Raw genomic sequence first — 12,211 nt, 5'->3', positions numbered from 1 at the left:
TTGGCTTTACACATTTGCATACGCTGACAATATGCAGTTAATCCACCCCATCGATCTTAATAACCCAGAGAAGTAGTATCCATTAACCAGAAACTAGAAAAAATCAAAACATGGTTGGACACAAATAGGTTGTCCCTTAATATCAATAAATCAAAATTAATGATCTTTCCTTTCAAAGATGGATTAACCCTTCAGGCCCCCTTGAAACTTGAATCTCTACCAATTAAAATTGTACCCACTTTAAAGTTTTTAGGAGTCACCTTTGACAGTAAATTTTCCTACCACTATCATATTAGCACAGTTGTCCAGAAATGCTTTCATCATCTTAGAATGATTTGTTCTCTTTCAAAACTACTGGAACCAGCCTCCTTGAATACATTGATCCACTCTCTGGTAAGTTTCCTGCATAGATTACTGTAACGCCCTTTATAAGGGCATAACAAAAAAGGAAATAAGACGCCTTCAGATCGTGCAGAACACAGCCATCAAAATTATCTTAAATGCAAAAAAAATACGATTATGTCTCACCTCTTTTATTCAATGCATACTGGTTACCCATTGAACATAGAATCAGCTACAAAATCCTACTTTTAACTTTTAAAATATGCTCGAGCAATCAACCAAAGTTCATTGACAGACTCTTAATCCCTTATAGTCATTCTAAATTGCTTCATTCTGTCACAGAATCTCCTTGCTGTACCATCTTTAAAGTCAATCAACATATTGAGATCTAATAATTTCACTGTCACTGCACCCTCTCTCTGGAATTCGTTGCCCAATCACTAACCCATCGAATCCGCATTAAATCAATTTAAATCATGTTAAAAACATTCTTGTTCCAGGATGCTTTTGGACAATAACTGTCCTTTTAAGGACTAAAACAAGGCTTTGTAGTTTTTATCCTCACCTATTGTTTTTTCCTTTTTTGTGCTTTTTTCTCCAAAGATTGTAGTTCTTGCTCTCTTTTTCCCATTTTTTTTTAAGTATGTCTATATGTCACGTCATGTGTTCTACTAATATACCCTAGTATTGTTTAGTATCTCTAATCTTTAATTTGTTTTTATGGTATTTTTTATTGTACACCGCCTAGAAGTTTGATTAAACAGTATAAAAAATTTTAAATAAACTTGAAACTTAATGTGACTTAACAGTGTAAAATCCTGATAGTTACTTCCTCACTCTTATTGAAGTCACATGAGATATTTAATTACAATGTTACTTTAAACATTTTAAATTAACACTATGTGATCATACATGAAATATCATCTACTTTTCCAGATTTTTAGTATAAGACAGTTTTGATATATTGCAAATACAGTAAAACCTTGACTTGCAAGTAACTTGGTTTACAAGTGTTTTGCAAGACAAGCAAAACATTTTAATAAATTTTAACTTGATATACAAGCAATGTCTTGTAATACAAGTACATATAGTATACATGCATCACAACTGAGTCGATGGTTCTTCTCTCTCTGACACTGCAAGAGTGTAGTGACTGTTCTAAACAAGCAAAGTCTTGCAATACAAGTACATACAGTATACACGCATCACAACTGATCCGATGGTTCTTCTCTCTCTGACGCTGTTCTAAATGAGTGAGGTCTTGCAATACAAGTATGTATAGTATTTTGTATTAAAATTTTGGGGTTGTTGAACGAATCATCTGAATGTCTATTATTTCCTATGGGGAAATTTGCTTTGATATACGAGTGCTTTGGATTACAAGCATGCTTCTGGAACGAATTATGCTCGCAAACCAAGGTTTTACTGTATACAGAATACACATATTTCAAGTATTTTTGATAATGAAATGTCATCAATGTCTATTTTTTCTTTTGGTGACCTCTAGAAGCCCCTTATTCATCAGTCATAAGCCCAATATCCTTTTCTAAAGGTCAGATTCAATCATCCTTTCTAAATTCGTACCTAGAGGAGGGCCCTCTGAAGTACTTAGGGAGCATCCTCACTCCATAGGAGCATCAGACCAGATTTCATCACTTTCACAGTATAACTGAGCTCTGGGAAGATGATCCCAATACATGAAATGCCACAATGGCTTAGGCCCAGATTCACTTAAGATAGCGACTCGATCGCTGTTGGTTGATTCTCTGGCCGATTTTCAAACAGCGAATGATTCATTACCAAGTTTGCATGCAAATCATTTGCATACAAACTCACCGACTCAATCATTCAGTGAGCGATTGAGTCGACGAAGAGCCCTGGCAGTAGTGACAGAAGCAGCCTCCTGTGACAAGACTTCTGCTTTTTTTTTAATGGGACAGATGTTCTGTGCGACTTAAATGCGCACCATCTGTCTCATTAAAAAAAGCTGACAATCACCCACCCGCTTCCCCAAAAAAACCAGCAGAAGGGATGCCCACTCCATCCTGCCACAACACGCTCCCCCCCGTGCCAAACTTAAATATGGCAGGAGGGATGCCAACTCCCCTCCTGCCTTCGGCCTCATCGAAACCCCTCCTCGCGCTGAAATGGCAGGAGGGATGCACACTCCCTCCTGCCACCACAATGCCCCCTCCCCGGTGTCCATACCTTGCGTTGGGAGCAGGAGGAACCGCAAACACCTCCTGTTCCTCTGCCTGGCCTGTTATGCCACTGGGCTTTAGGCCCCTCCCCGGTGCATCATGTGATGCATGGGGCAGGGCCTAGTGCCCTGACTGGCTCAGATGCCTCATGCTCCTCCCTTGGGAGGGGCCTGAGACATTTGAGCCAATCAGGGCAGGGCACTAGGCCCCTCCCCGTGCATCACATGTTAGTGATTCAATCGCTTGGCAATTTTGCTTGGGGTTTTACAAATTTGCATAGCCAGATAAGAAAATGGGCGATCGAGGGGAAAAACACACGCTAGGCTGTTTGTGAATTGGTCAGTTAGCGACGATTGTGGACTTTAGTGAATCGGAGCCTTAGTCAGAACAATTGCACTTTTCAACTTTAGATTACTCACACTACTGAAATAATCCTCAAAGCTCTTTATCCCCCATCTATTAAATATCTCAAAAATTAACAACTGGATTATCAATCCAATTGCCTTGAAATCCAATAACTCATCTCTATATCTTGCATACTATATACCTATAATTCAGAGATTCCCCAACCAGTGTGGGGGGGGGAGAGGAGAACCCCAGCCAGTCAGTTTTTCAGAATATCCACAATGAATACCTATGAAATCAATTTGCATACATTGCCTCTTTGGTATGTAAATCTATATCATGCATATTCATTGTGGACATCCTGAAAGTTTGACTGGCTGAGCTTGAATAAAATAGAGTGAAAGCTTGGACCCATATGCTGTGCTATGGAAGTAGAAAATCTCAATTAGGTTCTGATTTGAGTACAGCTGGGTGCTAGAGATATGCTTACCTCACTCATAGAGTCTTCAGAGCTGCTGGAAGAATCAGAGCTTGATGAAGAGGAAGATGGAGACAACTTGACCAAAGACAACAAAAAGTAAACCTTGTGAGATGCAGCATTTTAGAGGTGTTGTTCTGCATGTTCTAATCTCTAGTACACATGGGAAGGGGTATCCTAATCACATAAAGGATACCACAAGAGAATGACATGGGGACAAATTTTCCCCCGTCCCCACGGGAACTCATTTTCCTGTCCCTGCCCCACTCCTGCAAACTCTGTCCTCACCTGCACAAGCCTCAAACACTTATCATAAGTGTTCAAAGCTTGTGCAGTTAAGGCAAAGCTTACAGGAATGGGGCAGGGACAGGCTCAGTGACAAAACTTGCGGGGACGGGGTGGGGAAATTGAGTTCCTACGGAGATGGGGACAAATTTGTCCCTGTGTCATTCTCTAGGTACCACCACAGAGAAAAGTAACAGAATGTATGCTACAAGTACAAGGCTTGCTGGCATTGAGATATGCATCTGCAATTAGCTCAGCATTTTTCTGACTGTTTTGGAAGGACTTTCCCCATTAGATCATCACACAAAATTACATCTCCAAAACAAAGTGACTCCTGATGCCAAATAAAAACCAGTATCCTCTTTCCAAGAACTGCTACTTACTGCAGTGCTTCCCCCAACCTTTTGAAGCTCAAGGCACAGTCTCAGAAATGTTGTGTAGCACACCAGCCTCCAAAGAGCAAGTAGTATGGACATGGGAGAAAAGCAAACCAAAAAAAGGTGCTGTGCGCGTTTGTACTGCACAAAGCTGGACCCAGCTATCCATGCTCTAAATGCCAACTATTAATTCTCAAACTCGGGTTTATGCTCGGACTACATATGTGCTGAGAATGGAGCTCCTGCATATCTCTTGTTGTTGCAAGAAGTGTTGGTCTAGTCCTGGGCATCAAGCAGCAGTGGAGTACTGAAGGCACACTGGCTGAGAAACAATGACTTAAAGATGTTTATTCATTGTCGAATAACAAGTTTTGTGACATTTTCTAAAGCATTCAGGGCAACAGATATTCTGTCTAGCCCAAGAGTCTCTTCCTGCTCTATATGAAACCAATCAATCCCACTATTTTGTCTTAAATGTGATTTAAAAAATTGCTTCCTTAAACTGTATCCTTCCCAACTCTTGCCCAGTCTACAAACAGGAGTGACAATTCTCTACCTGATATGGCCTTTAAAAGCTTATATACAAACCTCACATGAAAACCAAAATCATATTATTATAACTTGTAAGTATTGCATAAAACACTTGTTTGAACAAATTAAAGGTATTACTTATTTGAAAACATTTCCATACTCTAATATTCCTCAAAAGATATTTATCAGATATGAAATTCACTATTATTTTCAAAACAAATCTCAAATTAGTACTTTTCTTAGCAAACTCACAGAAATGCTCACTTAGGGTTCCAATGTATAAGTCTTGTATTGGTTTTTGCAGTAGTGCACACTCTCACTTCCTTGTTGTTTTAGTTGGCAGTCAGCCACTATAGCAGGGATACCCAAAAGGTCGATCGCGATCGACCAGTAGATCGTAAGGGCAACGTGAGTCGATCGCGGAGCCATTGCCTTTGCGCTCTCCCTGCTTCCCCGATGCCGCATGCAGCCACTGCATAAGCGCCGGGCCCACAAGCATTCCCCCCTCCCCCCTACCCGATGTCAATGAGGAAGTTCCGGACCAGCCAATAGCGTGTTTGCTGGGCTCCAAATTTAAGAAATCCCCAGTGAGTGGTAAATAAAAGCCTGGGTGCTTCAAAACCTCTTGTCACAAACAGCAATGATGGAAGATTAGGTTTATACCTTCAATAATCTTTCTGTTAGCCCCTGGAGGATTCCATATGCTAGGTGTTCAATCCAACCCACAGTCCGGGTGTTGCAGAAATCCACAACTTTTCTGAACACATGCTCCACTCCCTTAGACTGAGAGTTAGTAAACAATCTCAGTTAAGTCCCAAAGCCAAACACATACCTGCAAATCCAAGATAAGGGGGGTACAGAGGAGAATCCCCATCAACACAAATAAATCATGAACTGGCTTGCTCTGCAAAATATTAACAGGTGATAAAACAGGCACAAAGGCAACTCAGAAAAAACATTTAGGAACAATGCAGAACTAACCTGCTGTGTGCAACGAGTACTCCAAGAAAGGCCTTCAGTAATGTGCATACTCACAGAAACTCCCCACAGGATCTGGCAGCTGGCTGGAAAATCTTCAAGCTTGTAAGGAGAGTAACCGAGGCAGAAAGGAGCAGGCTAAGTCAAAATAACTGAGTGTATACAGAGAGGGCGGGTCGTATGGAATCCTCCAAAGACTAACAGAAAGAAGATTATCGAAGGTATACACCTAATCTTCCATTCTGTTATGTCCCTTCTGGATTCCTTACACTAGGTGACTTACTAAAGCCACGGTAGCTAGGGAGGGACAGAAGAGCCTGCCCTCAAAACTGAGGTCTCGAAAATGGCATCAGAACGTGCCACCACATCCACTAGGTAAAACCGGGTAAAAGGATGAAGAGAGGACCAAGTAGCCACCCTACAAATTTCATCAGGATGAATCGCGCAGGATTCCGCCCATGACGCAGCCACACCTCTCGAATGTGTTTTAAGTGAAATCGGTGGCTGCTTGCCGTGGGCAATGTAAGGGTTCCATGCATGAAAGAGCCTGAAGCTCTGAAATACGTAGCATTCTTCAGTGGTTTGAAAGGTGCTTCAGCAAGGCCCTGCAAAATGATATTAAGATTCCATGAAGGGAAAGGAATACGCAAGGGAGGATGCAGACGAAGCGCCCCCCTCATAAACCTAGTCACATCTGGATGAGCAGTAAGCGAACTAGTGCCTTTGAGTGCTCGAAAACACAAAAGGCCTGCCACTGAACTTTCAGGAAGGCCACTGCCAGACTTTTGTCTAAACCTTCCTGGAGGAAAGCCAGGACCAACGAAATGGGGGCCTTTTCAGGCTCCACCTGATCCTTAGCATACCACTGTTGGAAAGCCTTCCAGGCCTTAGAATAAGAAGCCATTGTAGAGGGTTTCTTTGAGTGCAAAAAAGTTGAGATGATGACCTCTGAATAAATGCGCTTCATCAAGCCTGAGCGCTCAAGTCATGTTGTAAGGCCAAAGCGCTGTGGGTTCTTCATGGGCACCGGACCCCGACTGAGAAGATAACGATAAACAGGGAGCTGGAGCTTCTCTTCCCACTGACGACGTACAATATCTGCATACCACGGGCGGCGAGGCCAATCCGGAGCTACTAGAATCACCAAACCGGGATGCATCAATATCCAGCGGATTGCCCGACCAACCAGAGGCCACGGAGGGAACACATATAGGGCTACAATAGCGCATCCAGCCCTACTTCCACGATGTGTTCTTCAACTGAAAAAGCATCTGGCCTTCAAGTTCTCTGCTGAAGCCATCAAGTCCAGTTGAAGCTGGAACCAGTGTTGAACAGACTGAATGCATTCTGCAAAAAGGACCATTCTCCCGGATCCAGAATCTGTCGGCTGAGGAAATCTGGTTGAATGTTGTCGATACTAGCCACGTGGGCCGCTGAGAGCAACAGAAGATGAGCTTCTGCTCAACGAAACAGCAAGCGAGTTTTTTGGCTCAATGAAGCGCTTCTCATACCCCCTTGACGATTTATGTACACCAATGCCGTGCATTGTCTGAGAAGACTTGAACCACTTTTCCTTACAGAAGGGGCTGGAGAGCGAGTAGTGTCAGCCGAATTGCCCGAAGGGCGAACAGAATGCTAGGAATGATTAAGAAGGGGATCATGAACAGATCGGAAAAGGTTATCATGCTGCTGTACCGAGCTATGGTATGCCCCCACCTAGAATACTGCATCTAGCACTAGTTACCATACTTAAAGAAGGACACGGTACTACTCGAAAGGGTTCAAAGAAGAGCGCCTAAAATGATTAAGGGGACGGAGGAGTTGCCGTACAGTGAGAGATTAGAGAAACTGGGCCTCTTCTCCCTTGAAAAGAGGAGACTAAGAGGGGACATGATTGAAACGTTCAAGATAATGAAGGGAATAGACTTAAGAACATAAGCAGTGCCTCTGCTGGGTCAGACCGGAGGTCCATCGTGCCCAGCAGTCTGCTCATGCGGCGGCCCATCAGGTCCAGGACCTGTATAATCCTCTATCTATACCTTTCTAACCCCTTTTCCTTCAGGAAATCATCTAATCCCTTCTTGAAACCCAATAGCGTACTCTGACCTATCACACCCTCTGGAAGTGCATTCCAGGTGTCCATCACCCTTTGGATGATGAAGAACTTCCTAGCATTGGTTCTGAATCTGTCCCCTTTTAATTTTTCCGAATGCCCTCTTGTACTTGTAGTTTCCGAAAGTTTGAAGAATCTGTCCCTCTCCACTTTCTCTATACCCTTCATGATCTTGTAAGTCTCTATCATGTCCCCTCTAAGTCTCCGCTTTTCTGGGGAAAAGAGCCCCAGTTTCTCCAATCTTTCAGCGTATGAAAGGTTTTCCATACCTTTTATCAAACGTGTCGCTCTTTTCTGAACTCTCTCTAGCATCGCCATATCTTTCTTAAGGTACAGCGACCAATATTGGACCCAGTACTCCAGATGCGGGCACACCATTGCCCGATAGAACGGCAGGATAACGTCCTTCGTTCTGGTTGTAATACCTTTCTTGATAATACCTAACATTCTGTTCGCCTTCTTAGAGGCTGCTGCGCACTGTGCCGACGGATTCATTGTTTTGTCCACCAGTACCCCTAAGTCCTTCTCTAGGCTACTTTCACCCATTACAAGCCCTCCCATCGTACAGCTGTACATCAGGTTTCTGTTTCCTACATGCAAGACTTTACATTTCTCTACATTAACGTTCATCTGCCATTTATTTGCCCACTCTCCCAGTTTGTTCAGGTCCCTTTGTAAATCTTCACAATCCTCCTTAGTCCTAACCCCACTAAAAAGTTTTGTGTCGTCTGCAAATTTTATAACTTCGCACTTCATCCCTGTATCTAGGTCATTAATAAATATATTGAACAGCAGTGGTCCGAGTACCGACCCCTGCAGAACACCACTCGTGACCCTTCTCCAGTCCGAGAAGTGGCCCTTCACTCCTACCCTTTGCTTCCTGCCCGCCAACCATTTTTGATCCATCTATGTACATCTCCTTCCACCCCATGGTTCTCCAGTTTCCATAGTAGGCATTCATGGAGTACCTTGTCGAAGGCTTTTTGGAAATCCAAGTACACGACTTAGTAGATAAAGACAGGTTGTTCACCCTCTCTAAGGCAGGGAGAACGAGAGAGCACTCTCTAAAGTTGAAAGGGAATAGATTCTGTACAAATGTAAGGAAGTTCTTCTTCACCCAGAGTGGTGGAAAACTGGAACGCTCTTCCGGAGGCTGTTATAGGGGTAAACACCCTCCAGGGATTCAAGACAAAGTTAGACAAGTTTCTGCTGAACCAGAAAGTACGCAGGTAAGGCTACTCAGTCAGTGCACTGGTCTTTGACTTACGGGCAACCGTAGGAGGGGACTGCTGGGCACGATAGACCACTGATCTAACCCAGAAGCAGCAATTCTTATGTTCTTATGTTCTAACCAATGTTTCTGATGAGAAGTCCATTTCCTGCAGTGAGCACCCCAACCCGACAGGCTGGCACCCATCATGATAGTTATCCACTCTGCTATCCAAAGAAGCCTACTCTGACGGATAGCCTCCCCCTGAAGCCATCAGCTCAGGCTGCTGCAAGCTGGCTCCATCCAGGGAAGCAGCAGCTGAAGGGAATGATGCTGCAGAGACCACCAATAGGCAATAGGCACATGTGCACTCGGGCCCAGGGAACTGCCTCCAAAGAGGCCACCATGGACTCCAGAACCTGAAGATAATCAGGCCCTGGGAGCCAGGCAGTACAGAAGAGCTCTGATCTGCTGTTGAGGTTTCTGTCTGTGTGCCTCGGGAAGAAGCACACGACCCATCTTGGTATCAAAGAGGAGCCCCAGATACTCCAAGGACTGGGAGAGTGTCAAATTACTCTTCTTGAAGTTGACAATCCACCCCAACGCCTGCAACTGAGACACTACCATCTCCACCGCTCTGAACGAGATGAAGTTCGAATCAACCACTTGTCCAGGTAAGGATGGACCTAGATCCCCTGTCGGTGGAGAAGGGCCACCACAACTACCATCACGTTGGTGAAAAAGTGCAGGGCGCCATTGCAAGGCCAAAGGGTAGAGCAGTGAACTGAAAATGCTGTTGCAGAACATGGAAACGCAGAAACGTTCGATGCTCCAGGTAGATCAGAATATGGAGGTAAGCCACTGTGAGATCCAAGGTCAGCAGAAACTCTCCTAAAGAGACAGCTGCTATGACTGTGTGCACAGTTCCCGTATGGAAAAGGGGAATCTGCAAAAAGCAGTTGACAGACTTTAGATCCAGAATGGGCCTCCAGTCTTCCGAGCCTTTCTTTGGCACAATGAATTATAAGGAGTATCTGCCTAAGTCCAATTATTGCTCTGAAATGGGTTCTATCGCTGCAATGTCTAATAGACGTTGCACGGTAGCTCAGACTTGGGCCTCCTTTTCTGGTCGACCCACCAGAGAGAGTCCACAAACAGATCCTGAGGCAGGCAAAAGAAGTCTATCTTCTGCCCTTCCCGAATGATGTCCAACACCCATTGATCCAATGAAACACTAGACCACTCCTGATAAAACTGAGAAAGGCTCCCTCCGATGCAAGGAAGATCCGACTGATTCCTGGCATCATTGGGTTTTCTTAGGAGCAGCAGCTGCTCAGGAGAGGCCTGAGGCTGCCTGGAATTGGAACTGCTATACCGAGGGCAGTAGCCCTGGGAATATCTCTGAGAGGAAGATCCTGCAGAACTCTGATGAAACCTGTGGGAGGAACAAAAATTACTACGATCTCTGGCTGAAAGCCAACGAGACCTGCTCACAGGAAGAGACTTAGGGCAACGTTTAGCCACACTGGACATAAGGTCATCCAGGCCTTTATCAAATAGTAGCTGGCTCTTGAAAGGAAGTCTGCTCAGAGTGATCTTGGAGGAGATCATAAAGGGTGTCTACTACATAATCCACCACATCCATTATCAGCAGGACAGGGAGGAAGTGCCGCAGAGGATGCATCGCGTAATCTGGAATGACATGCACAAGCTGTAAAGGAAGCGGCCACCGCTGCTTTGAGACCCAAATAAGCCACTTCAAAGATCTTCTTTAACATAATGTCCATTCTGTGATCCTGAGAATCCCTAAGCATCACACACCCTTCACTAGGAAGGGCTGTGCACCTGATCACCTGTGCCACAGCAGAATCCACTTTAGGTTGTTCAAAAACTTGCTGAAATTCAGGCGCCAGCAAATAAAGCTTCAATATAGCTATAGAGGACCCAAGAAAGCTTTCTGGAGAGTACCACTGTGCTTGAATCAGCCCAAGAAGCTGCAGATGAGATGGAAAAAAGGAAGACAGCACTTTAGAGTGGTCCAGGACTGAAGACTGAGAAGTGGAAGGAAGAGGATCCAGCAAGCTCTTTTAGAACATCATCAATGAAAAAAGGGACAGAACTATACTAAAAGAGCCTGCGTACTGCAGGGTCATCCCCTAATTTTGGACTCTCAGGATGACTGAGGCACCTAGTCCCAGCAATAGTATCAGCCTGATCCAAATTAGAAGCAGTGTCAAGAGATATTATGGGCATAATATCAAAATGGCAGCTGATGCAATCAAGGTCCGCTACAGCAGGACAAGAGGGATCCTGAACAGGAAGCTTCGACACTGGCATAACATGCCAAGATGACTTAGTCATACCCGCCGGCTGCACCAAACGCACTAGGTCTATAGAAAAAGCTTTCCAGAGAAGCCAAATAAATTCTGCTGAAAATTCACACTCTGCGACCATGGCAGGGAGCTATTGAAACACACGTGCTCCACTACAAGAGTCTCCAGATTCTGAACGCTGATGTTTTGCGCCAGAAACCAATAGAACTGCTGGACAATATTCTTTTCCAAATTCACAGACTCAGGTCAGCTCCCCAGCCCAAGAGAACACGGAGGAGGCCAAATCCGAAGTTCCTGGTTCCCCCCCCCCCCCACCTTGTGTGCTAAGGCACTTTTTACACGGACACTGATCCAGTGTTAAATCCGGTGCAATCAATAGATTGGGGGCTAGGAAGTCCACTGCAAATGATTTTTTAATCAAATTGAGGTGTTTTGAGGCAGAAAATAAACTTTGAAAAAATAGATAAAATCCAAGATGGCTGCCGCCAGCAAATTTGCGCCCAAAACTGCAAAAATAACAAAAATCCGAAAACAAAAAATAGTGATTTGGGTTCTAAGGAGGTGGGGGACCTGAAACCTACCCACAAAAACTGTGAAAAATGAAATTTAAATCGCTCCACAAGCCACCCCCTAAGTTCCCATTAGGAAATAATGGAGGTACTCACAGTTCTGTAGTTCCTATGCCTGTTAGCGTTTTTAAAAGAATTTGAGTGTAGTAACATAGTAAATGAGGGCAGATAAAGACCTGAACGGTCTATCCAGTCTGCCCATTAGTTATACCCAATACAAATACATGATTAAATTAACTTGTCTCTTCTTTGATATTTCTTGGTCATAAGACTGTAAAGTTCACCTTGTATTGTCCTAGGTTCCAAATGCTGAAGTTGCCATCCAAGCTCACTCCAGCCTATCCAACCATCCTGTTTGCAGGATATCTACCATAAAGTCTGGCCAGTAACATTTTCATGTTCCAAGATAGTAGAATTCCCATCGATGCCCACACCAGCCTAATCCTACA

General features: G+C 44.1%; 1 protein-coding gene across 6 annotated transcripts in view; it reads right to left on the bottom strand.

Annotated features, from left to right (window-relative positions):
* FAM133B (family with sequence similarity 133 member B) overlaps positions 1-12,211 on the bottom strand; it is an 89,046-nt gene that overhangs the window by 53,347 nt on the left and 23,488 nt on the right. For all 6 annotated transcript variants that reach the window (XR_004538129.1, XM_033931134.1, XM_033931137.1 and 3 more), the window contains one exon: positions 3,379-3,444. Coding sequence is in view for 5 of the 6 variants with exons in the window: in XM_033931134.1 (XP_033787025.1) it covers positions 3,379-3,444 (66 nt within the window). In the remaining variant the exon portion in view is untranslated. The remainder of the gene's footprint in view (positions 1-3,378; positions 3,445-12,211) is intronic.

The sequence above is a fragment of the Geotrypetes seraphini genome, chromosome 2, assembly GCF_902459505.1.
Source record: "Geotrypetes seraphini chromosome 2, aGeoSer1.1, whole genome shotgun sequence".
NCBI classification, from domain to species: Eukaryota; Metazoa; Chordata; class Amphibia; order Gymnophiona; family Dermophiidae; genus Geotrypetes; species Geotrypetes seraphini.
The sequence above is the reverse complement of the archived record's forward strand: the minus strand, read 5'-3'. Positions and strand labels throughout refer to the sequence as shown.